Below are 27555 nucleotides of genomic sequence, written 5' to 3' on the forward strand. Positions count from 1 at the left end.
AAGTCGTACCAGGAATTGCTCTTTCAGGAAACCGCGAGTTACCAAGTTACGAGTAGATGGATGCTACAATTAATTTCTTGCGCTGTGCTGGGACACAGAATGCCAGAGGAAGAACCTGTGTGAAAAAGTATTCCTATACATACGTCCGATGGGAGTGATGTTGAAGCTAGAACATAACCTAACTCTTAGATGTACGCTTCCAAAGTCCTGGCTGAGGAGTATATGTGTGTTCAGGTGGGTCTAATCCACAAGAAATGCCCTGTGTGCTGAAACGAATGAGAGCATTGCAAAAAAACCAAAAGATATTTCCTATCTGAATACGACATACTAGCCACCCCAGTTTTTTAAACATATGGTGTTTTTCGGGGGGTGGGGGTAGTTTCAAAGGCTCCCACCCGCTGCCCCAATTCTACTGTGACCTTATTGAGAAATGAATCAGAGAGGAGGTGAAATCTGCCCCCTGGTTCCCTCCCACGTGTGCAGGCAAAACTCACTTTACAAATAATTCTTTTCTCTTTAAGTTCAATGGAAACTTTTGTGACCTCCAAAAAAAGTGGAGAAATGAAGCAAAAATTATTCCCTTCAGGAATCCCGGATACAGATTTCCTCCTTCGAACGCAAGGTTGCCTGTGTCTGAACACGCTGCCCCAGCAGTCAAGTCCGGGCATTCTTCGGCTTGGCCAAGGACAAAGCAACAAGGTCTCGGGGGTCACTACACAGCAGCCAGCTGATTCTGCTGCTGCTGCTGTTGCTGCTGCTGGTGGTGCTGCTGTTTTGGGGGGGCCCGCTCCAGAAGTGCCTGTACAGTCTCTGCCACTCGCGTCAACCCTCTCTCTTCTAATATGTGCAGAGGCAAACATAATCGCTCCTACATGGGAAAACACAAAAAAGACATAAAGGAAAAAAAAGGGATGAAAACTAAAACAACGCAAAAAAAAGGAAACTAAATTAAAGCAAATGTGTGTGTGTGTACGTGTGCCAAAAATGGAATGTTATAAAATGAGAGGATGGTTCGGCTCAGCAGTGGAGCTCATGGTCTGCATGCAAAAAAGTCCCACGTCCAGCCCATTGCATTTCTATTTCTAAAGGAGCCTCTTCTCTGCTGCTCAGCCTAGGCACAGCCGGCTTAAAATGGACCAGTGCTCTGAATTAGAAGCCAGGCAGCTTCACATGTTCAAGCCTCTCAGCTGTGGCAGCAATTAAGAAGCTGGCTCTCAGTATGCCTTTTGGGGGCAGAACTGTGGGGTTTTATTAGAATCTAAACTTTCATTTTGGGACCTTCGAGGTTACACCTGAGAAACGCAACGGTCCCAAGCACTAAAGGATGAAAAATGCAACCACTGTGGTTTCTAATGCACACAATTTCTCACCCAGTATGACAATATTTGTCCATCTGCCCACCCCCCGGCAATCAAATGGCTGGTTCTTTTTTAAAGCTGAAGGCCATCACTGGGCAGCAATATTATCCCAGCAGAAATGCAATATGTAGTTTGGTACTTTATGAACATGGAAGTGACGTGCAAATGTGGCATGTGGCATGCATGCCAGCCTTCTTTTCAGGATGCATTCCTAAGGAAACACATCTCTGGGCTGCCCACCGCTGGTTCGGACAAACAGCTGCATGTGTGACACAGTGAACAACAAGCCAGCCAGACTCCAGGACAGGAACTTTATTTAATCAACATGTTAAAAAAGAAAGCAACCCACAATCAGGCCCCCGTCCCCTGAAAACAAGACACACACATATATAAAAGGAGAATTATAAAGGTGAACATGAAGGGGAAGAGGAAGTCTTTTTTTTTCTGAAGTCGGATGGTATTAGACGTACACTTTATATGCAAAACCTGGTACAAAGAGTACAAGCCAGAGAAGCACTTTTCGTTTGCATAACATGTGAATGAGGAGAGATGGCAGGAATTTGGAAAAAAATAACCCTTTCTCACACACTAGTTAATACCTGTTTAAAGATGATGGCTAAACAAGCAAGGGAGACTGGAGGGGAGTCAATACAAGAGTTTGGAATGCTTTTCTTCACGCATTTCCGGCATGGCAACATCTCCCCACTCCCTTCAATCAACTCACAACTAAGAAAGTCGGTTTCACTGAGCAGCCCATTTATTTTCACAGGCACTCATTTCTTTTAAAATATTCCTAAAACTACCCCCATTAGAAACAGCTTTTAAAAAATATACAAACTACAGTGTTCCAACACGCATTTATCCACGTAACTGAGGCGCTCTGTTTCCTTGACTAATTCAGGGTCGACTCCTGTACCCCCTACTCCTTGCTTGACTGTGAAACTGCTATTTCAGAGCGGTCAAGAGGCAAGCTGTGGGACTCCTCTGAGAACACACTGCAGGTGTGCGGTCAAATACACACACACACAAACACACACACCCCAGAAGAGCAGGGGCATTAGTCTGTAGCAGCAGAAAGTGCATGAGCACCTTAGAGACTAACATTTACTGAGGTATCAGCTTTTGAAGGACACAATCTGCTTTATACCGTATTTTTTGCCCTATAGGGCGCACCAGCCCATAGGGCGCACCTAGGATTTTTTTGGGGGGGGGATAAAGAAAAAAAAATATTTTCCCCCCAGGCGCGGGGCTGGGGTGGGGGAAGCCCGAGCTTCCCCCGACCCCAGAACAGGCTGCTATTCGCAAGCCTTGGGAGCCCGCAGGAAATCCCGCCGGGCTCCCAAGGCTTGCGGATAGCTTCCTGAAGCCTGGAAAGCGAGAGGGGTCGGTGCGCACCGACCCCTCTCGCTCTCCAAGCTTCAGCGAAAGCCTGCATTCGCCCCATAGGACGCACACACATTTCCCCTTCATTTTTGGAGGGGGAAAAGTGCATCCTATAGGGCGAAAAATACAGTAACTGTCAGGTGTAAAACTCAAGCCACTCTTGAGTATCACATTCCCCAGCCTGACAGGTGAGGCGTCAGCCTCAGGGCCAAGATGACAGTTGCTAAGCAGATGCCGCCCAGTCTAGGAAGGGGCAAAAGGAAGGCATTGTGGGGGGAAGTGGGCACCCAGGAAACTCTTAAAGGCAGCAGCGGAAGAGGCTTGATGCCTGTGCCACATAGGAGGTGACTGAGAGCAGAATTTGCGGGGGGGGGGGACCCCAAGCGCTCATGACATTTAGAACCTCTAGCTCTGTGATTATTGCACAAAACATAAGAGCTCATTGTGGGAAAATGCTGTGATTCAGCAGGCTAAAGCTGAAACACCAGCATCCTGGCTGATCAACGGTCAAGGGCACCATTTTAAAAGGTATGGGAGCACCATCATCCCTCCTAAAAAAGAAGATACAATGCTCTACTGCAGCCTTCACCAAGCTGCTGCCCTTCAGCTGTGCTGGCTGGGACTGATGCGAGTTGTAATCCAAAACATCTGGAGGGCACCAGGTTGGCAAAGGCCGCATGGTGGCTTAAATGCAAAACTGTTCTGCATGTGCTGGCCCACCCGTGAAAATCCTGACAACCCCTTTGGAATTGCAGGGATTATCTCAGCAATCAGGTGGCTTGCAAAAACTGGACGCATGCAATCACTGCATGTGTGTAACTCTTGCAGTAGCAAATAATGTATCTGCTTGAGAAACTTGTCTTTTTATTTTTTAAAAAAAGGTTGCTAGCCCTTATGGCTGTGAAGATATGCTTGGTGCCCATTTTGGGAAATGACTGCTGGAAATCTCTGAAGGTGGCTGAGTAAGATTTCGGTCAGCAAGACATCAGTGCCATGTACAAATCACTGCCTTTCCCCATGGCTGGCAAAACCAGAATAAATTACGCAAGCCTCTCCAATCCGCACAATTTTATATAGGCTGCAGAATTCTGGGTGCAGAATTTTAATTATTTTCATCGCAGAAGACAGAAGTCACCTAATGAACCCTGTCAGCCGAAGCCTGAGTCATGGGGTTTCTTCTCTTCCTCACTGCCCCCACCCGTCCCCTAAAATTGGCTTAAGGGGGGGTCAGGAGAACCCCAGAACATTGTGGAGGAAGGGAGGAGGCTGATAGGCTTGCACAGCTGGAAGATCTGTAACAGAACAACACTGAATCCCACACACATTCCCACTTTGGCACCTGCACTTTTAGTGGTCTGTCAGCGCACCTGGTGTGACTATGATAGCCTCCTCCACATACACAATGAGATGCAGAAAGCTTGGGATTTCTGGCAAGCAGAGCAGGCAAACCAAGCACTCAGCCCCAATGCTACCTGAATTCAGCAAAATACCACTATAAACATGGACTAAAGGGGATCAGAAAAAGGTTTTTTTAAAAAAAACAGACCTAACTCAGGTTAGCCTAAAGTGAGGCAGAGGCTACACCTGCAGTAATGGACCAAACATTTTGAGACAAGGAGGATGAGCGCAAAAAGAATACTCATTCATTCAAAGTGGAGAAAGGTCTTTTGGTAACACTGTCTTCTAGAATTCACAAAGGCAGGAGTTCTGCTTGCTAGGAGCCTTCCCATTTAGGAATCAATAGTCATAAAGCACTCTGGCCAGTCATTAATTGACAGAAGAGGCCAATTCAAAAGCTATTCAAACACATGCAACAAGGTTAGAGAATGATGTGTCTGTTCATGAGCCTAACTGCATGTGTTCAACTTTCATATTCTTATTTTCACATATGGAGAGCAACTTGCTGCTCTGACACTCGTTCTAGGCCTAAGATGTCCCCCTACTTTGTATTTGGTTACAGCAGTACTTAAATGTGCACTTTCTTAAAAACGTAACTGAATTTGTTCTTGCTTTGTGGAGCTTTTGGCTCCTAGCCAACCAGAGCAGGACAAATCCTAAAACGTGTGAACTGATGACTGCCAGGCTGAGGCGATTCCAATGGTTACACCTCTCCAAGGCAGAAGGGCAAACGTTTGTGCTTTGAGATCCACGTTAAGAGCAAAGGTCTCCCTGAGAAAGGCAGGAGCAGAGTGCATGGATAGGCAAGAAAGGCTGAAGCATCAACCCGGCTGGTACCTGAGCTACACAAAACAAGACGAGCCAAGAAGCCATTCTGTAAGGCTGGCTGAAGGTGGTGGAACGAAGCCTCGGTGCTCCATCCATGGGGAGAGGGAGCTGTTAAACTGGGAGGTGGGAGCAGGCAACTGTCTGGAAAAATCTTAGAAGCCAGACTGAGCAGGGCTTCCAGGGGTTAGAGTTTCAGTGGGTTAAATTACTTACTTTCTCCACCCCTGGTTTTATTACCCCACTAGACCCTTTCAAGGCTGAGCACCAGCTGAAATCTTTGGACCCCAGCTTCACCAAACCACCACAAGGAAAAATGCCATCAGCCCCAAATGGGAACTGTCCAGCTTGCTGAACACTGTTACACATTGTTCTGAGTATGTCTATAAACATGAAAGCACCTAATTAATCAATAACAGTGTGAACGGTATTTCAGATAAGGCGCTGCTCCTTAAAAGTGCTGTCACTATTTATTGGAAAGCTACAGGACTGGTATTAAAGCTGAGGATTTCAACAACTTGCTCATGTGCATTTGCTAGAAAGTCGAAGGCCTCTCACTCTTAAATTCTTTGTGACAGCAGAGATCAACTGAGAAATCCTAACGGTGAAATAAACAAGTCAATACATTTGTGGCATTGGCACACATGTGTGCAAATATGAACGTGAGCCCAGAAGGAGGTGAGGAAACGCAAGGCAAAGGGTTGGATTTTCCCAGTGCTACACATCACCAGTAGCTGAAGACAACACTAACAGCTGGTGCAGACAGGATTAAGGTAGCAGACTTGCTGGTACAGATATTTGCTCACACTAGCGGTCTGCTCAGACTGAGCAATGTAACAGCAAAGAGGAACTTGTGTAAGTATTCCAAATAGAGTAGAGATCACTAGAAAAAAATGGCATGCTGTGGATTTTCTGGTCTAAGAAGATGAGAAGCCATTTTTCATGAGCCCCTCCTGCATCGTAGACCATCAGTGCAAACTGCTATTTGGGTGGATAACGCCACTGTAATAAAACCTGCATTGGCTGTAAAAACCTGCAATCTCCACATTCTGCTGTGCAACACAGCCTGCTCTGCAAATCTAGCGGTGCCTCGGAGACAGGAAGGAATATTGCCCATCTGCACTGCTTGAAAATAAGGCCTCTGATGCTTAGGCTTGAGGTTTCTGAGGAATCCTGAACAATTGCTACTTTTTGTTTTAAAAACGATGGTGATATTCCTAGCACTTGGAGAAAAAGGTGAAGATGCATTTCATTGTTTGTTTAATCCTTAAGAAACCAAAGGAGGTCTAGATGGAAAAATATTATGGTGAGGGAGTGTCTCCCTTCAACACTGTATCCCGGTTTTTCAAGTGTTCCATGAGTTCCAAGAATCAAATGTCCATCACTGTCTCTACCAACCCTCCCTCCCTCCCTCCCTCCCTCCCAAAGGAAGTGGGTGAACTTCCTGTTCTACAAAAATATCCACCGTTGTGCAATTAAAATAGATTTCTACAAAGTGTAACCCCCCTTCTGTTTTGCATAAAGTATTCCAGCCACACAATATAAGGGAGCTTTCACTTATCTAACAGCAAATTCTGCCTGACTAGGTCATTATCAGCAAGAGTTTTTTTCACATCACACAGAGCAGATTGCTGGTGGATCAGGAACAACGTACACATACAAAATTCTCGACTGAAACACAGACCGTTTACCAACCGCTTGGAAGAGCTGGAGTTAAGTCCATGGCACCCTTGAGCTTTAGCTAGAGGAAAAAGACCCAGCGATAGAATACACAGAGCATTAGCATCAGAGCACAGTAAAATGCCGCAAAGCCACACAGCTGGGTGGAAAGGGAGACAAGATTCGGTTCTTCTGAATCTGCCCCCAGAGAAAGAAGAGATTCTACTGTCCTTTTAATGCTGAGGTTTAGCTGGAGAATGTCAGAAGGGGAACAGAGTTTGTCCTGTCCAAAGTGTGAGCAGGAAGGGAAAACAGACAGAAAAAAATTAGCGTCAGTCATCAGTCATGCAAGAATCCATGAAGTAGACAAGAAAGCCCAGGGTCATCCATTTCTCACAAAAGGGTCCTTCAGTTTTCTTACCTCTATTCTTATATTGCTGTTCAGTTGGAAGAAAACAGCCATAAAACATACTGGCACAATCAGGCCTTCATTTTTCAGGAAGGGGTGTTATTTAAACTGGGAGCGTGGTGCATGGAAAACACCCCAAAAGTGCACCCATTTTGGGTTGGGAATGCAAAGTTGGTCTCTGAGTGTAGTATCCTGCATAGGTAAACCAGTGTACCATCATGCAACATGTTTCATTTTCATTTTTTTTAAAAAAAGTTTGCAATTTTTGGACTTTTCACTTTTCTCCCGGCAGAGGTGGTGGGTGGTTGTGAGGGTGCAAAGCACATCAACCCCCAAATGTGTTTCTGTCGCACTGTGCCCACTAAATCACTTAGCTAAACATGGGCATGCGGGCATGGCAGAAGGGGAATGGGGCTCTATGCAAGATGCTACCTTTAGAGAACAGCTTTAAAAAGGGATCTTATCTGCCCTCTCAAAAGGTAAGTATTTCTACATAGGACCATGCGAACACCTTTCTCTTTATTACTGCTACAACACAAACCCAACAGGAGGCACCACATGCCTGTCCCAGGTCCAACACAGTGTGTGTGTGTGTGTGTGTGAGAGAGAGAGAGAGAGAGAGAGAGACAGACAGACAGACAGACAGACAGACAGACCGACACCAAGTGGTACTTGGTGCAGGCAGGATCTCTTATTGCCATCACTGCCTGACACGTTCCCCAACAGTGAAGAGTATGGACCAGATCCTGTTTTGCGTAGAGCTCTACATGTGCTTCAGAGTCCCTATAAACTATAAGAAGCAGCATTTTTTATTTTAAAAGGATAAAGGATTCCCATTTCTCTAGGTGTAGGATCTTAATTATGTCAAATTTGCACAGATTATGGGTAGGATTCACCTCATGAGGCCTGTCATAGGAAGAAGAAGAAGAAGAAGAGTTTGGATTTGATATCCCGCTTTATCACTACCCGAAGGAGTCTCAAAGCGGCTAACATTCTCCTTTCCCTTCCTCCCCCACAACAAACACTCTGTGAGGTGAGTGGGGCTGAGAGACTTCAGAGAAGTGTGACTAGCCCAGGGTCACCCAGCAGCTGCATGTGGAGGAGCGGAGACGCGAACCCGGTTCCCCAGATTACGAGACTACCGCTCTTAACCACTACACCACACTGGCTGAAAATTGTGCACTGATACTTCCACTTGTGCAAAAAGGCATTTCCGCCCTGACACTGGCTCTGGGTGTTCAGGAAGAACAGAGGGGAAGGCGATGTGATATTGTTCTATCTGGTAGCCTGGAGTGCTTGTGCTGATGGAAAGATTGGAAGGGTGCAGTGCTGAATCCCACCCGATGTGTATTCTTGGTTATAAGAAATGTACTTAATTAAGCTTCCTCAAAATTGTTGGGGGATATATTCTCAAAATAGCCGGACTTCAGTTTGAGCATCCTTTGTTATGCTGAGTTGGGCAAAGTGCTGGATAGGTCACTGGTGTCAACCCACAAACTCCCAGACATCAGAGCAATGGTGTAAGTGGCTGGTCTCTGGCTCCTGGGTGTCTCCCACCCATCTCCCCAACCCCTGTCCTCACTCCTACTCAATGGTCCTGGGTCCATCAAGCATGACTCTTGCTCTTCCTTGTGATGGCTAGCACCAACAATGCCTTCAGGTCACCCACTGAGCCCCAGCAACATCCTTGGCTTGAACCTACTTGACACTTTCGGCTTCAACCTGGTCTACACAACCTTCTGCTTCTCTCCGGTCTGCACCAAAGCTGAACTGAAGCAGATTCCCCCAAGAACTTGAATGAAAAGGCAAGCAAAGAAAATGGCTTCTAGCCTCATCAGCTCAGCCACCACCACGACCCATCTTGAATTGTCAGATTGCAGAGAGTGCTGCTGAGCTCTTTCACTTGGCCTTTTGTTAACTCCAAGGGGCAGCCAACTCCAAGAGCTATTACTATGAAGATGAGAATGAAGGCGTTTCGGCTGGCAAAATGGGATATGGAAAAGATGCACAGAAAGCGGCAGCAGAAGACAACTCATTTATTCCTGCTATGTTCCAAACTCAAAACACATGGGACTGGCAAACTGCAACCTGGGAGTTGCTTGCAGATCCTGGCTAGTTCAAGCACAGCTCCTGCTTCCACTCTTCCTTGCCCTGCCCACAGGGAATGGTCAGGTGATGGCTAGCGTTATGTAGTGGAAGCAAGAGGGGCAACAACAGGAAGGAGGAGAAAGAGAGTGCAAGCCAGCCAGGCAGGGGGACAAGGAAGGCTGGGGCTAGTGCTATGCATCCGGGCCTCTCTGAGGATAGCAGGTAAAGGGGATAGCAGATAACAAAGGGGGTGGGGGGAGTTGAGAGGGGATTTCGGTGGGAGGTTTGTGAAGTAGGCTTTAAGTCCTTGGCTGGTAGTGGATTTTATATGCCGCTTATGGAGTGTGAGACTTTGGCATCTCGATAATACACCTGCCAAATGCTGGTTATTCAAAACACACAGACAAGTAATGGCACAGTCAATACTGCTCTTCATGGTAAAGATCTAGGGATCTCTTGGCAAAGCAGCTGTTTGTAGCAATTACGACTCGGCTATCATCAAGAGGTGGAGAGGGGACCATTGCCACCAGAAACAGTATTACAGCACTTAAAGACTTAATGTTTCACATGCAATATAATGAAACCAAACGACTGAAAAGTATTTGTGCTAAAAACCTGCAGCACACAGTCAAGCCTCGTTTTTGCACCAACTGGGCTGCTCTCTGAAGGATGGTGAGCAGAATCCAGAAGCAAAAGGAGCTGACAATTGGACTAGGAAGTGCTGAATGTCTGCAGTGCTGCATTGCAAGAGTCTCTGCCTAAAGTCAGCACCTGCAGCAATGGGGAAGATGAAGTGTCAAGTCCAAAAATTGTTATCGCAGTGTCCGGATTAGGATGTCAACTGCTGAATATAGGAATATATTATTGGATACCTACCATCAGAGACCAGGTCAAATGTCACAGGAGCTAGCTGCAAACATATCACTTTAAATTAAGTGAAATACAGTCAGGTAGTCCTTCCACTTCTTCTGAAATACCATACATCACAGTAGGTCAATCTTGGGATTATGGTTTTCATTGGAGTGACCCCAAAGTTTCTCTCCAGACCAAAACACCCCCCCAAACTACACAGTGCAGAAAAATTCTGCCTGTAGTAGCATCAAGTATGATATTCTGGAGCCTTCCTGCGCTCTCTGGCATACCTACATCCAACTCCTTGGGCAAGTATATCTGAGGGCGTGGGAATGATTCAGAACACAGAACCCCATTTGAATAGCCAATGGTACAAATCTTTCATACAGCTGAATTTTCATCCTGAGTACAGTCTCCGAGAACAAGTACCAGAAGGTAGAAAATAGGTAGACTAATGAGATTAGTGACAAGACTTCTCAGACTTGTAAGATACAATTATATTTATTGTACCCAGTGTTCTGTTTGCCTCTGCCGTCCTTCTTCATAAACAGAAGCCAACAGCAGAAATAAACCTGATGTCTAGCGCAAGACCTCACATCTTACTCAATGCACTGAGCAAGACTGGGCAAGCCCTGATTAGGCACTCAGATGAACTGGAATAAACAGGAGTTATGATTTCACTTCCTGACTTGCTACATTTTCATTAACACACTTTCCACTGATCCTATTCTGAATGCAAGTCTGCATATAGGCATTATTGAAGGACAAAGGGTGCTTATTACTGGAGTGGCTTGATTGGCTGCAATATGGCAGGTTACATCTCTAGGCATTTATTTCCACTGTGGCCCCCAACCCCGTGCAGGAACTGGTGCTATGGAATGTCGGGCTCTCAATAATATAAAATGAGTACATGCAGTGCAAAATAAAGACAGAAGGTTTTCTCTTTTACCTGAGGCACGCCAATCTTTCGGCAAGCTTCCAGGAAATTTTCCACATTCCGTCTACACTTGGCCATGGTTAACTTAGGCTGCGGAAGAAAGGAGGACCATGTCATTCTTAACTCAGCAGTGCCTTACAGATGAACCAGAATGCCTAAAGATATTTCTGCGCTAGGAGTCAATGGTGTGGGTGGGACCCTAGAAATTTCACTTAGGAAGAAAAATAGTACAAATGACAGCATGGCTGTACCCACATATACTTCTCTGCCAGCTGTTCCTTAACCAGGCAGAGGGCCTTCACGGTAGTGGCGCCTGCCCTGTGGAACGCCCTCCCATCAGATGTCAAGGAAATAAGAAACTATCTGACTTTTAGAAGACATCTGAAGGCAGCCCTGTTTAGGGAAGTTTTTAATGTTTGATGTTTTATTGTATTTTTAATATTTTGTTGGAGGCTGCCCAGAGTGGCTGGGGAAACCCAGCCATACGGTGGGGTATTATTATGATTATGATTACTACTACTACTACTACTGTTTCTAGGTCTGCACCTCTTGCTCACTGAGGTCCAAACTCCTCTCTTACTCTCACCCCACTATCCTGGTCAGCCAGAAATTAAATTTAAAGCAGCTGCCTATACAGCCAGACAAATTAGTGAAGGTCTGGATTTGCATGGAATATTTGCATGCCAAAAGCAGCTGATTCGGGGGTTCTTACAATGCAAAACTGCAGTGTTTGCCACAGTAGCCATAGGTGCTTGCAGCCCTTGTTGAATATTATTGACACAGAGATCCAGGGTTGTTTGTAGCAACATTAAAGAGAAATTTGAAGAAACTAGTATCTCTGTAGACTGAGATCTTTGGGGCTGGGATCGGGCATGTTTCCTTATCAGAAGTCAGGCTGACCTCTTCGAGGTGCAGGGTCTTCCCTGCAGCAGACAACTTCTCTCCAGAATATGCTGGGAATTTTGTGCAGCTAATTTCCCTCTGGCTCCTATATATTTGTGGGAGGGGGTAAATTGATTTGTTTTTATTTTATTTTGTATTCTCATTTTGCATTTTTCTGTTGTGAACCACCCTGGGGATCTTCAGATGAAGGGTGGTATACAAAGTTAATAAAAAATAAAATAAATCAAGAATAATAATTTTATCACCACTGCTCTGTGGTTCTGCTTTTGTCATTTTACACTATTGCCCGTCTTGCTTATCTTTAGCAGTCATCTGCTGTTTCACTGCTTGAGGGCCTTTCAAGTCAGAAGACAGAATCAAATTTGAAAAACAGGTATGGATTCTATCAAGCAGCCACAGCGCTCTTAACGGGATACTTACAACAGCTGGCGACGGGACGTGAATACTAGGAACAGAACGAGGCCGCACATGATTGGCTAAATGGCAAAGCACCACGCCATCAGTCAGTGCTGCTCCAAGATCGCTGGGCAAAGACACTTTCAACCGTGATTCAATTTTCTGAAAAAAAGAGGGGAAAGAGGAGAGAAACTTTCAAGTTCATTGCCGTCGCCACAATATATGCTACCCAGAGACAAACTTTAAGCAGGTTGCAAGAAATCTGTAAAGTACACCCTACAGACAACATTAGATGAGGATATGGCTGTGTTCGGATTATCTCAGCAAAATAACCAGCAAATCTCATGCTCTTCAAGCAGCCACTTTGCTCCTTACTCTGCATGAGCAAGCAAACTATAGTTTCCAGTTACATTAGAACTGGGAAACTGTGGTTAACAGCTTCGGAACAAGCCAGGATAAGAAGCCATAGTTTGAAGCTGGTTTCGTGTCCTGGCTTCCTCCTAAGTTACGAACCACAGTTTCCCAGTTCTAATGTAACGGACAACCATAGTTAACTGGACTCCCTGGCTTTTCTGCAAAACCGCTGCATACAGCAGTGCCATGGCTCATTCATACCACAGCTTATTAAGCCAAGATGCAATTGTCCAAATCCAGCCAAGGGCAACATTCTGTACTCCCAAATGTTTTCCTCCTGCAATTAAACTAAGTTATCTGGGAACCTGATTTGCAACAAATCAGAAAGAAGTGCGCTGAGAAACTGGGAGTGGTTTTGCAGGAGTAGACATTTATAAAGCCTTCTCAAATTACTTTTTAGTCATGAGACTAATTTGCAAAAACACTCTTGTGTACAAACACCACAAACAACACAGGATGCAGCCCACAGTGCAGTAATGAAACGCAGCAGATCTGCCAAATAAACAAGTTGTGACATGCAAGATTTTTTAAAATCCAGAATGCCACAGACATCTCTAGCATTCCTTAAGGATTCCATGCTGGCTAGAGCTCATGGGAGTTAAAGTCCAACAATATCTGGTGGTCATTTGGTTGGCTACCCCTGGAAAAGATTTGCCTTGAACTTCTTTAGCAAGCCCATCTTTCCAAAGCAATGGAGAAAACTTTGCTACGCACTTTCCGCAGTTGCTCTATCAGCTCAACCTCTTCTTCCTGCAGCTTGGAACTGTGGTTTTCACTATGGTCTTCAGTGCTATTAGCAGGTGTTGATGCAGAAGGAGACAGTGACGAAGCGGCTAGAAAAGACAAGAAAAGAATAAAGGACCATATGGAGTGTGTGGGAGCCATCCTTCAGCCACATAAGCCCCACTGCCCCCTCCACTTTGCATTCCCAAGAGGGAAAGCCCAATCACAGGTTAATCGCTTCATCTGCTGCTTGTTAGAGCATACCCTTCAGCCTAGTTAATGAAACAACTGCTCTGTGCAACACAACTTGGCTCCAATGTAGGGGAAGATCCACTGGTCAGTGGTAGAGCACATGCTCTAAATGGAAAAGGTCCTAAGTTCAATCCCTTGTCCTGCAATCAGAACCAGTGAAGGCGATGAAGGTCCTGTGTGAGTGCCTGGAGGCGGTTGGAGGATGGATGGCGGCAAACAGATTGAATCCTGACAAGACAGAAGTACTGTTTTGGGGGGACATCGGGCGGGCAGGTGTGGAGGACTCCCTGGTCCTGAATGGGGTAACTGTGCCCCTGAAGGACCAGGTGCGCAGCCTGGGAGTCATTTTGGACTCACAGCTGTCCATGGAGGCACAGGTCAAATCTGTGTCCAGGGCAGCTGTCTACCAGCTCCATGTGGTACGCAGGCTGAGACCCTACCTGCCTGCGGACTGTCTCGCCAGAGTGGTGCATGCTCTAGTTATCTTCTGCTTGGACTACTGAAATGCGCTCTACGTGGGGCTACCTTTGAAGGTGACCCGGAAACTGCAATTAATCCAAGAATGCGGCAGCTAAACTGGTGACTGGGAGTGGCTGCCGGGACCACATACCACTGGTCCTGAGAGATCTGCATTGACTCCCAGTACATTTCTGAGCACAATTCAAAGTGTTGGTGCTGACCTTTAAAGCCCTAAACGGCCTCGGTCCTGTATACCTGAAGGAGCGTCTCCACCCCCATTGTTCAGCCCAGACACTGAGATCCAGCACCAAGGGCTTTCTGGCGGTTCCCTCATTGCGAGAAGTGAGGTTACAGGGAACCAGACAGAGGGCCTTCTCGGTAGTGGCGCCCACCCTGTGGAACGCCCTCCCTCCAGATGTGAAGGAAATAAGCAGCTATCTTCTTTTTAAAAGACATCTGAAGGCAGCCCTGTTTAGGGAAGTTTATAATATTTAATGCTGTATTGTTTTTAACACTTGATTGGAAGCCACCCAGAGTGTCTGGGGAAACTCAGCCAGATGGGCGGGGTATAAATAATAAATTATTACTATTAGGATGATGATTCTGGGCTGAAACCCAGGAGAGATGCTACGGGTTAGGGTAGGCAATACTGAGCTAGATGGACCAATGGTCTGACTTGGTTTAAGTCAGCTTCCTATGCTCCAAGGGGCTAACGGAGACCACCAAGCCACACCCTCACAGGTCCAATTTGTGTAGCCTACCTTTGCTCACTTCATCCCTGGCAACATTTCGAAAAAGGAAGCTCTCAGGACGCTGGGGAGGATTTCTGTAGGAAGGAGGAGCAGCAGCAACAGCTGGACCAGGATATGGAGCAGACAGGTGAACTGAATGTGGACATGCAAAAAGATGCTGTGAGCTCAGCAGAACAATAATTGGAAGGACACGTTTTTAAACTGACAAACTTATCGCTGAGTGTTATATAGGCATGAGGGGAAGACCAGCCCATTCTAGATGTCTATGAACATTCCTCAGTATCCTCTGGAAAAAAGTCTTCTCTATTTTATTACAGTTTCACAACCTGAGGAACGTCCAAAGGAGCCTCAGTCCAGAAAAACAAACCCAATGCAATGAAGCTCCCAGCCCTCCCAAAGCGACTGAAGCTCAGGCTACAATAGTCCTGCATTTATGAACCCATACAAAATGGTTTTCTCGCAGTACAATGGATTTTCACAGCTGAAGCATAATAGCCTGTTTATCTCCAGTTGTGGTCATATTTTGGTTTGGCCCAACATCACAGGCAAGATGTATCGGTGGGAGAAAGGCTCGTGTGCCATTACTTAACCATGGCAATTGATTATGGAGTTTTCTGGACCTCACTTCATTTGGAGACAAACTTTTTTATTGCCTTACTTTACGTGTGTGGAAGTGAGCTGTATCTCTCTGATGAGTCAAAGAATTGAGAGAGAGCTAGTGTAGCATGGAGGTAAAACAAATGAGCTATGAATCAGGAAGGTACAGGGTCAAGTTTTGCTTCTGCCATAAACTCACTAGGTGGCTGTAGGGAAGGCACTGCTATCTTGGCACCCACCGACCCCCAAATCTAGGAAAGGAGAAGAAGGGTGCTGGCCAATCCTACAGATCAAGGGTCATTACAATGTGTGTGAAGTCCTCCGAACACTCGAAAGTATGACAGTTATTACACCTATAAAACTACCTGGTAGAAAGGATTGCTTAAAGCACTTCTGTACCCACAACTGGCTTGCAGTGTTGGCACAACCCTTGGGTGTGGTGCCACACTGGTCCACAGGTTATGGCCAAGACCCCTGTCAGCTTAGCTTGCACGCTGATAACCTTTTCAGCATCTCAGTGATACATCTGTTTCCCCCTTTGCTTTCTCCCCCAAGTTTACCTGTTTGAGCTGTGGGTGAATTTGGCGAGATGGTGGATCTGTCATCGCTCTGTGGATAAAGGAGAAAGATGAAGCAGTAGAACACAGCAGAAATAAGCTTTATACACATCTAGGATATCATTCTAGGGGTAGGAAGATGGAGCATAAGATGGGGGGGGGGAGGAATTTACATGCCATAAAAAGGATCTCTTAGAAAATTAGCATAACACTTCTGGGACTATAATAAGGGAGAATAGTACAGCCAGGATTAAATGTATTTGGGACAAGAGCCACAAAAAAGAAGGCTGCCATGAAGCTAGCCAATGGGGGGAGGAGGAGGAGATGAAACTGATTAAATGTAAAGAAAAGATCTTTAATCAAAGGCTAATTAGTACGAAGTGAATATTCAACTGCATAAGTATCTCTGGTTCTTAGACATATTTTGCCTTTCTGTGAGGACTCTTTATTATCACTGATTACAATTTCCAGCATGTATGTACAAGATAATCAGACTAATCAAGCGAAGTGGACTTGTTAAAGAATGCAAGCACAAAAGGGTGACTTTTCAGTTCACGTTAAAGAGATAGCAGAACTTCATTTTATACAACAAGGAAGCACCACACAGCAAGTGTACTGGCCCATCTACCAATATTCCTCTATTCCTCTTTGTTCTGCTATTGGAGGGAGGCACAGTGGGCTCCAAACACAGGACCAGGTTTTAGAAGAGTTGGATGGGTAGAAGCGAGTGACCCACAATCACCATCTTGTGTGAAGTGTCACCAAGAAGAAGCAAGTTACAGAGAACAGCCCACAAGCCTCTTTGAGGGTCTCGCTCTGGTACCTGAAGGATGTCAGCCACTGATTCTGCTTGTGCTCCACTACCCAGGCTCTCACCAAGAGGAGAAACCAGCAAGAGCAGCAATAAGAATTTAACAACAGCAGGCCAGAGGAAGTCAAATGATATCCCTGACCTCTCCAATGGCTTCTAGGTCAGGCCTGCTTGTTTGGGTTAACGGAAGAAAGGCTGCCTTCACCTATGTCTCTGCCCTTTCCCCAGCTTGACAGATAACCAGATCTTCTATAATAATAGAGTATGTTCGTTTTTATTTATTTTTACTTTTGTCAGAAATGATTCTAATGAAATATTAAGCAAGCACTAGACCTGATCATTTTCACAATGAAGAATCATAATGGCCTCTGCAAAAAGAAGTCTGCAAAGCACCAAAAACATCAGACAGTGATGGGTGTGCATATGCAGTTTATTTTAGTGGCCAGAAAGTACAGCCTTTATCTGCTGCTCAAGATTCTGCAAACAAGAAAAGTTTTACAGGCTAATTATCAGCGTCTACTGCAGACAGGTTAGACATCATATCATGTCAGAATAAAACTGCTTTTCTTTGACAACTCGTTTACTTGGCAATCCTATTCTGGCTCATTCATATGTCAAACCAGAAAATTGCACCAGGAGTGGTTCTTGGTGGTACAGATGGGATTTAATATGCAGAAACCAAAATTCTGTGGTCTTTGCAATGACTTAGGGCAACCAAAATGATTCAGGGGCTGGAGCGTCTTCCTTACGAGGAAAAGCTAAAACACGTGTGGGTTTTTTAGTTAAGAGGGGGGAAAGACAAGTAAGGGGAAATATGACGGAAGGTTGCATGCAATTATGGAGAAAGTGGAAAGAGCCCCCCCTCCCCTTTCAGAATACTTGAACTCAAGAGTCACCCAGTGATGGGTAGAAGATTCGGGACAGACCGGAGAAAGAGCGTCCTCACACAACAGAGAGTTATCACATGGAATTTGCTGCCGCCAGATGTGATGACGGCCCCCTATTTAGACAGCCTTGAAATGGGACTAAACACATTCATGGAGGAGGGTCTGCGATAGCTAAACGGACCCTTCATATTTCTGAACTGCGAGGGAAGAACAACAGCAGAGGTCTTTCTTTTGTGTCCTCTTGCTTTGGGCCTCACAGAAGAAACTGCTGCCAACTGTTGGGGAAGCTCAGTCGGTAGAGCATGAGACTTTTAATCTCATGGTCGTGGGTTCGAGCCCCACCTTGGGTGAAAAATTCCTGCATTGAAGGGGGTTGGACGACATGACCCGTGTGGTCCCTTCCAACTTTGTGATTAGATGGACCTTCTCAGTCTGATCCAGAAAGGCTGGTCTTACATTTTTAGTTTATTGTATTTGGCGTGACCTCCCCCAGCTTAACTCGTCCAGACATGGCGCACATGGACCACCAACTCTCTGCAGAGTCATCCATTAAGCAAGGGTGGTTCTTGGCTCCATTAGATGGACATGAAAACTCTCCCTCGGGCTCCGCTTTAAATCAGCTCATGACAGGACAGGCCGAGAGTAGGGATCAACGCTGCCCTCAGTATCAGGTAAGCAGGAAAGGTAAATCCAGCCAAGACAGTCACACGCTGCATGCTCTTCACCTGGTTGAGTGTCCCCGGCCTCCTTTTAATGGTGTTGGTATTACTGTCAATCTCAAACACTAAGATAGGCTCAAAACCATTCTGTCAGGGAGGGCAGAGAAGAGAGAAGGGGGAGAAGAAAGGGAGGAAGACAGAAAATCACCTGAAGAAGGCAGAAGGTGCAAAGCAGAAGAATCCAACAGACTACCCTTGACAACAGTCTCAGAACGGCCTATCAACATATGGAGCTGCCTTACTCAGAGTGAAGCCACTGATTCATCTAAGTCCAGCAATGGCTGTCCTTACTGGCAGCAGCCCTCCAAGGTCCCAAGCAGAAGTCTCTTTCAGGCCTGCTAACTACAACCCCTCTAAATAGAGATAATCAAGGACTGAACATGGAACCAACTTGCAAGGCATGTGCTGTACCACTGAGCTATGGCCTCTTCTCTTTACCTGAACCAAGACTTGCTTCAAGTAATGCTACAGTCTTTCTTGAAGCAATTCCTGTTCAATTTCCCCATCAAGTCTGTTCTTAAGTGGAATAAACAACTGGCAAATTATGCACTCTCTTAGCCACATGTGTCAAGATGTTGCTCACTGTAGAGTTCAAAGTGGTAGCCCTGCCAATGCCGAGGTTGTGATTATCACTGCACTGCAGGGGTTGGAAAAATTTCCTCCTATTATCAGCATCCATATTGCATGTTGTGGTGATGTTACCATCTTTGGGGGTGCAGGGAACACTGGCAAAGGGAAGGCCCCATACAGTGAACTCTCTGGGGCTTAGCCACTGACTTATTTTCCCCTTGCTAGCTCTTACCGAGCAAGCAGTGTTTATGGGGATTGCGTGAAGATTTGGTCCTCAAGGCTCAATTAGTAAACTCTTGGGAATGTAACGAACTAGGAACAACAGCATTATGTAAAATAACTCATTATAGTAAATTAAAATAAAATGCTGTCCACGAGAGTAAAGGATGCCAGAAATTATGCACAACAAAAACCAACCACGCTTGTTTGTATTCCAAGGCCACCCAGGGCTGCACTGGGTTGTACCTGACACTTGCATGCAAAATTAGAATTATCTCATGCCAAGGAGTTTGAAGTAGAAGATGAAAGAGGACAAGCAAACATAGGGACCAGAAGTGCAGAGAAACACAGGAGAAAGGTAACAGATAATAATAATTTGTTTATACCCTGCCCACCTGGCTAGGTTTCCCCAGCCATTCTGCTCGATGGCCCTTGTGGTCTCTTCCAACTCTATGACTCTATGACTCTATGAAAGCAGCCATGTGAGAAGGTACACAGCGGTTGGTTGCTACGGTGAGCTTTAAAGGCAACTGGCACAGTGCCAATCCCAGAAGATGGTCCAGTAACAATGCCAAGATTGTTACTGTACAGATTTTACACTGTACAGATTTTATATCCTTAGTCAATTTTTCAATCATGATGGGTGAGGATTATTTAGGAAAAACCTCTTTCTCCAAATCCATGAAAGCCTTCCTTTTCTGTGGGGCCCATGATTTGACAAAGATTTCTTCCATCATTCCCCCACCCCACCTGAAATGAAGCCTAAGTATGTATAACTGGTGAAATTTAGAGTACTAGATCCCCGGGTCCTGTCATTTGTTATTGTGTAAAGTGCCATGCATGCTTGGCCCAAGGGCAGCCAACGCGGTGCTCTCCAGATGCTACGGGGCTAGAACTCATCGTCGCTGGCCACAGAAGATGCCGCCTGGGCCTGATGGGAGTTCAGGTCCACATTCTGGAGGGCACCATATTGGTTATCATGTTGCAACAATACATTGGAAAATGGGTGATATTCTGCAAAGGCCACTTCTCAGCAGAACCATCTACTATCAGCTGTCCTATGAGAAGGATTCCAGAAGAGAGAGGGAGACTGGGAGGTGAGGACCACCTCAGAGCCTGCTCTAGTTGGGCTGTCACTTACTCACTATTGTCATTTCATCACCAAGTGCTTGGTGAGGAGTATCCTGAATTACTATTTTTTTGTATGTTGATATTGTTCACTGTAGTTTAAAAAATGTATTTCAGTTTCCCCTAAGACAAATATGAGGGATTTACATCCTGAAAGTTAGGATAGCAGTAACAGTAAATAAATACAAAGAGAAGTTAATGCTGGCTATGTTATGATTTCAAGTATTGTTAAACTTATTTCCAAAGCCGTCCAGTGACTTTGAGGGGGTGGAGCTCATGAATTGAAGCCTTCATCAACACAGCAAATATTATTACTACTGAGTAATGCATAGCTGAGCAATTACTACCGAGCTTGGATAGCTCAGCTGGTTAGAGCGTGGTGCTGATAAGGTCAAGGCTGCAAGTTCGATCCCTGTTTGGGACAGCTGCATATTCCTGCATCGCAGGGAGTTGGACTAAATGATTCTCAGGGTCCCTTCCAACTCTACAGTTCTGTGATTCTATGTTGTTTCCCAGATGCCCTTTTCAAGAGACTCAAGGTGATGTACAAATCATATAAAATACAGTGGTACCTCGCAAGACGAAAAACTCGCAAGACGAAAGAGTTTTTCGTTTTTTGAGTTGCTTCGCAAGACGGATTTCCCTATGGGCTTGCTTCGCAAGACAGAAACGTCTTGCAAGTTTGTTTCCTTTGTCTTGCAAGTTTGTTTCCTTTTTTATTGAAACCGTGCATTCAGGGGACTTGACTTCGAGGAGCAACTCATAGCACGCAGTGTGGTAGCCTTTTTTGAGGTTTTTGAAGACTTTGGTGATTTTTGAAGCTTTTCCAAAGTCCGTGCTTCGCAAGACGAAAAAAATCGCAAGACGAAAAAACTCGCAGAACGAATTAATTTCGTCTTGCGAGGTACCACTTTATGAGAAATCTAATCAGGGGAATAAGCAGCCCACTTGTTCCTCTGATAGCGAGTTGTGTCCACCTCCTGCACCTTGTTTGCGTGAGGCTCCTAAACTGCCAGCTTACACTGAGATGGAAGGCCTTGGCAGCACTGTGTCGTGCCCGCCCTAGCCATGCCTGCACACAGCCATGCCCACTGTGCTCTGGAGCCAGCCCAGAGCCCGACTGCAGTGCCCCTCCCAAACCTACCTCCATTGCTCTCGCCTTCAACACATGCATTTGAAGGGAAAACATGCAAACTGTTAGTGTTGAGTACAGACTGGTGGTGGTAGCACCCTGCTTTCCAGCAATTGGGGGTGGCGAGCACTTAATCACACCTGGAAGCATACAGTGGGGGAGGAGGCTGCAAGTCCACTTTTGTGCAAGCAACAAAAGCGTAAAAGGGCGAGGGGCACGGGTAATTTCATACTGCCTGTTTGTCAGACCTATTTCCAGGCATTTTCCCTAAACTAGAGTTAACATCATTGTTCAGAGAAAGAAAAAAACGCAGTCTTGGCTGAACAGGCACTATGATGTAATAAGGGAAGTGCTGAACAAAAGGCCTTCGTTAGAATTCTACACAATATTCTATTATGTTGTGGGAGTAGCTGCCGCCATGTAAGCAAGTGCAATTCAAGAGAGTCAGAAATAGATGCATAAACCATATGATGGAAATGGCTGGAATTGGCCAAATCCCATTCATTGCAGCAGTGATTTGTCAAAAAGAATTAAAATCGGATGGTGCCCTAAATCAACAAACAGGGAAGTATGCATGCCTGAGATAACAAGCTCACTCCAAGTCCTGGGACAGGGCAAGAACGAAATCTAGACCAAGCAAGTCAATTACCCATCCACATCAATCCCACTTTCCGGGCGTTTATGGAAATTAGAATGAGAGGGACAGAAACAGTTTACATCCACAACTATAAGAATGCCTGGAAACAGGGACACAAAACAACTTGTGTGCCACGTTTGCTACCAACTCGCTAGTTTGGTTACTACTGAACAACAATTTTCAAGAGACAGAGGTTTCTCTAGTCAGAAAAGGTCAAATGCTCAGTTTTCCTATTGCTAATCACCAGTTGTCCTTACATGAACTGAGGAACAAGACAAGTAAAGGGACTGGGATGCAGAACTGTGTGCCCCATCTCTGCTCCAACACGAATTACTCCCACCATTTTAAAGGTTTAAATTGGCATCAACGTTAACCATAGTAAACATTAAGCAGAGTTCTCTCTCAACCACACTTTTGAACCCATTTTCTGGCCTCTGCCTTCCCTGTTCTCTCATGTCACAAATAGGAAAATGCCTGAATGTAATGCCCAGGATGGGAGGGGGGTTGGGGGGGTGTCCCTGCTTCACACCTAGGTGAAGTGTCAGTGCTCTTCAGTCAGCAACATGGCTGCACCTATGAAACCTCAGGCACTTAACTGAAGAGAATATAAATGAGGAAATAAACTGGAGGCATGCAAGTCATGCAAGGGCAGGCAGAGCAAAGCAGGCCAGGAAAGAACATGAAAATGGATTTCAATCGCTATTTTTGAGATACCAACAGAGGAAGGAAATAGCATAAAACATGGAAATGGTGTTACATGAAATGCTGACAACTTTTTTAAAAAATAGACAATTCATACTTGAGAGATGTAAAAGTCCCTCCACTGATTTAAAGAGAGGGGCAAAACCAAAGCGTTTAGTCATGGTTAACTAAACATACTCAAATGGATCACCAGCACCCATTCAGAGGGCCATGCTCCAAACAACTACAAAAGTAGTTCTTCAGGGGAAATCATGGATGAGTATCTGTGATGTATGATTTAGGCCACAGGGATCCTGCAGTTGGATAGACAAGGCTGGGTGACATCATGCCTCTTCAAAATCCATGATTCCATGTTATGATACTGAACTGGTTCAGCAAGGAAATGGAAATGCAAAATTTAGATACCATCTCTGGACATAACACCTGGTACTTATTGGAACACTTCTGGGCCTTGTAATGAATGTGTTATCTATATAGCCGATGTGTGGATGACTCCATGAGTACGCCAGGCAGGAACCTAAGAACCTGCTTAGGTGCTTTCACCCCTTAAAGCTTATTCACACCTTTAATGTTTCCACGAATTGCACCAACCACTTATCTTATGAGTTCTAGGGACTAAATCAGAACAGGAGGTTCAGGAACACATAGCTGTGAACATCAGCTGCAATCCGTTCCAGGGCAGAAGAAAGGAGGGTAAAGTAGCAATTTATACCAAAATTGCTATTATAATTAAAAGACAGCCATGTTTTATGCTATTTAGGAGTAGTACTAAACTGCCTAATCTCAGCAAACCATAGAAAACATGCTAACTAGGATCTAGGAGGCTGACACATAAACAGGCCATTGCGTGCAGGATTCTTACCACCAGCAAGGCACTATCATCAGTGTGCTGAGACCTTCTGGACGGGAAGGGACACTGGGGATGCGGGAGAGATGGCAACATCAGAAACATGAGACCACCACAAAATATGCAGACAAACACAGACATCTGGAATTGACAAGGTTCTTAATGCAGAAGGCACATGGAGGTAATCAGTAATGTGTAACTGAAACAATGGGGAGAGGGGAAAGAAACCTATTAGTCTCTTAATGATCTCAGCATTAAAAACATCTGCAACTGATTCAGGAGCTATTTTGCTTTCAGCTGCCGAGTCCAAGAAAGAGCAGGATTTGGTATGCGAATCTTTCCAGTGGAGAACGCTGCAATATTAAGGAAAGAACACACACAGCCTGGGAGGAACTGAAACAAAGATCAAATAAAAAGAACAGAACTATTTGGAAGCAGTCCAGAGTCACAGAAAGCAGACTACTGGAAAACACTTTCCTATGTATTTGTGGTCTATTGTGTTGTGTCTTATGACAGGCTGATCATGAAGTAAAAACTATTTTCCGTTAGCAAAACAAGAAAATTGGCCCTGGTGGTGTATAAAACCTTGTGGGGAAAGACAGATGCCAATGTGAGGGAGGCTGAGAACCAACCAAAATTCTGTTCCAAGGCACCAATATCAGCCTTGAGTGCTGGCTACCCTACAAGCATGAAGTTCAGCTCTTGCCAACCTGGTGCCTTCCAGATGTTTTGAACTACAACTCCCATCGCTGGCTGGATCAGGCCAATGGCTCACCCAGTCCAGCATCCTGTTCTTACAATGACTTGTCAGATGTCCAAATGGGAAGCCCACAAGCAAGACCTGTGCGTCACAGCAGCCCTCTCCCCACTCACTTGGGAGTTCCAGCAACTGGCCACCAGAGGCAGACTGCCTCCAACGGTGGAGGGAGAACACAACCATCATGCCTAGCAGCCACAGATAGCTGTATTCTTCATGAATTTGCCTATTCCTCCTTTAAAGCCATCCAAGTTGCTGGCCATCACTACTTTTTATGGGAGTGAATGCCACCGTTTTAACTATGTGCCGGGTGAAAAAGGACTTTCCCTTGTCTGTCCTGAATCTTCCAACATTCAGTATCAATGGATGTCTACAAATTCTAGTGTTACGAGAGGGAGAGGGAATCCTTTCTCTACTCACTTTCTCGTCACCAGGTATAATTTTATATACCTTTGTCATGTTTTCCCCTTGCTCTAGACTAGTAGAGGTAAAGGGACCCCTGACCATTAGGTCCAGTCATGGCCAACTCTGGGGTTGCGGCACTCATCTCGCTTTATTGGCCGAGGGAGCCAGCGTACAGCTTCCGGGTCATGTGGCCAGCATGACTAAGCCGCTTCTGGCGAACCAGAGCAGCGCATGGAAACGCCGTTTACCTTCCCGCCGGAGCGGTACCTACTTATCTACTTGCCCTTTGGCGTGTGGGGATTCGAACCGCCGACCTTCTGATCGGCAAGTCCTAGGCTCTGTGGTTTAACCCACAGCGCCACCCGCGTCCCTTGCTCTAGACTAAAATGCCCCAAATAGTGTGATTTCCCCCCCCCATCCCCTTCATTATTTTGGTTGCCCTTTTCTAAATCTTTTCCAGATTTACAGTATCTTTTTAAGATGAGGTGATAGGAGCTGTAGTCCAAAACATATGGAGGGTGCCCAGCGAGCGAAGACTGGTGCAATTGCTAAAACTCAGCGAACAGAGCATGCCGTGAAGCCAACCTGTGCTCTGATGCCAGTGCACTTGCAGAGAAGAAGCAAGTGTGCAAAAGCAGAGCTTGACTGTTCAGTGGTGTTAAGCAATGCAAAAAGCCCTGGATCTGGTGGCCAACCCACCAGTTCAATGACAACTTGGAAGTTCAGGCTGGATTTAGTTCTTGATTGATGGTGACGTGACTGAAGGACCAGCAGTTCCAAAAGTGCTTTTTAATATTCCCAATATATTATCTGCTCTCACGTCAGCTCTACTGTTTCAAAAAAAGATCTTGGAACAGATATAAATAGGTCTATTTACATACATTTGCCACATTTACAAGACACAGACCACATGGACAAATCCACAGTCCAACCAACGTCAAAACAGGGGTGGGGGTGGGGGGAAGGTTTAGAAGGCAAACTCAAGACATCTCTCTGCTGTGGCACAGTAGTGATCTTTAAACTCTACGCTTACACTTCATTCCTGAACAGATTTAAATCAGATCCCGTGACAAGTGGAGTTTTACTCAGTATGTGCACTCACGATTGTAGCCTGTGTAAAAGTGGGACCCCCCATAAAGAGCTTAGGAAATGACAATAAGGCGGTTTATAGCTCTAGTTCTTACCTCGCTATCCAGAGGGCTTTGCTTCTGAGGGCTCTGGGATGCCTTTTGCTTGGAAGAATGAAAAGGAGCAATTTACTAGGGAAAAGCACGCAGGATCAAGTAAATAGGAAATAAGGTGGCAAGATGGGCAAGAACTGTTCCACGAACATAAGCAGTTCCTAAGCTGAACCATTTTATTGACCTGTGAACAGAACCCACCTGCCTAGGAGAAAGAGGTTAGAGTTGGCATTATGTTTCTTAGGTAACTCAATTTTGGAACCAAATACATCAGCATTCTCCTAAATCTACTACTGTAAAGCTGGGTAGGTCTACAACTTCTCCATCTCAGTGTGTGTCACTACATTGCATCATAATGACAAGAAATCCATTACAAAAGTATGAAGTTGGAAGACCCCTTTAAACAAACTATATCCCAAATCATTCCTGATCTTCACCACTTTCTGTGATATGTTTCTTCCACCTAATGTGCAGCCACAGTCTGATGCAGCTGTGCTGTGCTCTGGGTGACAGTCCTTTAAGGCCCCACTCAAAGAGCTCACTGTGTGGAGGGTGATGAAAACCCCAATGGGGACGAAAGCAATCTAATTTCCGGTAAAACAGAGCAAGCAGCAGTGCCTATCATTAAACAACCAGTCGTGTAAAACCTTAAACCATTTCAGAACTATTTGTTCCCCATCAAGTTTCAGAAGAAGTAGCCTGTATCTTATTACACGTCTGCTGCCAAACCATGTGACCAGCTGCTAGACTTCTTAAAAACAAAAACTGGGCAAGATTCAGCTCCTGGGTAGGGGTGTGGCAAACCCTGTATGGATGAATGAATCAGGGGTGGGGCAGAACATGGTGCCAATACCATTTGTCTCCCACCCTCAGTATATGTGGACCTTAACAGCAATGCCAGACTCTGTGCAGCAATTAGAAGAGGATTATTCAGCATGCAGACTAATTCAGAGTGGTGGAGAGTTCCTATCGCGCTCAGTGTACAGGTGTGTGCATGCATAGCTAGCCATGCTATGTTTGGAGTGGTGACCCCCCTACAAGTTTCTTCTGGGGTGGGAGAAGGTCTGGTCTTTAAATATATAGTCGCAAGAGAGGGACCATCACCACCTCTCCCTGGAGAATTGCACACTAAAAGTGAAAACCTAACTTGACCTACCTTGACAAAGTCGAGGACGGCCTCCCTTTGGATCTGTTTTGTCCTCATCTTCTCCTCCTCGTATTGTAGCGCAGCAAGCTGGGCTTCCCTCCGGGTACGCTCCACTAAATGCTCGCGCCTTTTGTGTAGATCTGCATCCGAGTGAGAGACCTGGAAGAACGTTAATTTGGAATGTGCATCAGAAAGAAAGCAACCAGCTACACCAGGGGTCAGCAAACTTTTTCAGCAGGGGGCCGGTCCACTGTCCCTCAGACCTTGTGGGGGGCCGGACTATATGTTGAAAAAATATATGAACGAATTCCTATGCCCCACAAATAACCCAGAGATGCATTTTAAATAAAAGGACACATTCTACTCATGCAAAGACACACTGATTCCCAGGCCGTCCGTGGGCCAGATTTATAAGGCGATTGGGCCGGATCCGGCCCCCGGGCCATAGTTT

At 45.5% G+C, this 27555-nt stretch overlaps 3 protein-coding genes across 3 annotated transcripts in view; 1 reads left to right on the forward strand and 2 right to left on the reverse strand.

Moving 5' to 3' along the window:
- HTR2B (5-hydroxytryptamine receptor 2B) overlaps positions 1-27555 on the forward strand; it is a 187144-nt gene that overhangs the window by 106899 nt on the left and 52690 nt on the right. The window lies entirely within an intron of this gene.
- RPL35A (ribosomal protein L35a) overlaps positions 1-27555 on the reverse strand; it is a 162913-nt gene that overhangs the window by 25031 nt on the left and 110327 nt on the right. The gene's annotated exons all lie outside the window — the stretch shown is intronic.
- Positions 1656-27555, reverse strand: part of LRCH3 (leucine rich repeats and calponin homology domain containing 3) — a gene marked incomplete at its 5' end in the record, with an annotated part of 87075 nt that continues 61175 nt past the window's right edge. The window contains 10 exons of the mRNA XM_081863605.1: positions 1656-6906; positions 10922-10999; positions 12233-12370; positions 13337-13455; positions 14818-14940; positions 15966-16014; positions 18386-18466; positions 23630-23683; positions 25961-26008; positions 27114-27263. Coding sequence (XP_081719731.1) covers positions 6706-6906; positions 10922-10999; positions 12233-12370; positions 13337-13455; positions 14818-14940; positions 15966-16014; positions 18386-18466; positions 23630-23683; positions 25961-26008; positions 27114-27263 — 1041 coding nt within the window. The 3' untranslated portion in view covers positions 1656-6705. The remainder of the gene's footprint in view (positions 6907-10921; positions 11000-12232; positions 12371-13336; positions 13456-14817; positions 14941-15965; positions 16015-18385; positions 18467-23629; positions 23684-25960; positions 26009-27113; positions 27264-27555) is intronic.

Source organism: Podarcis erhardii (genome assembly GCF_964252035.2).
Source record: "Podarcis erhardii genome assembly, chromosome: 5".
Lineage (NCBI taxonomy): Eukaryota > Metazoa > Chordata > Lepidosauria > Squamata > Lacertidae > Podarcis > Podarcis erhardii.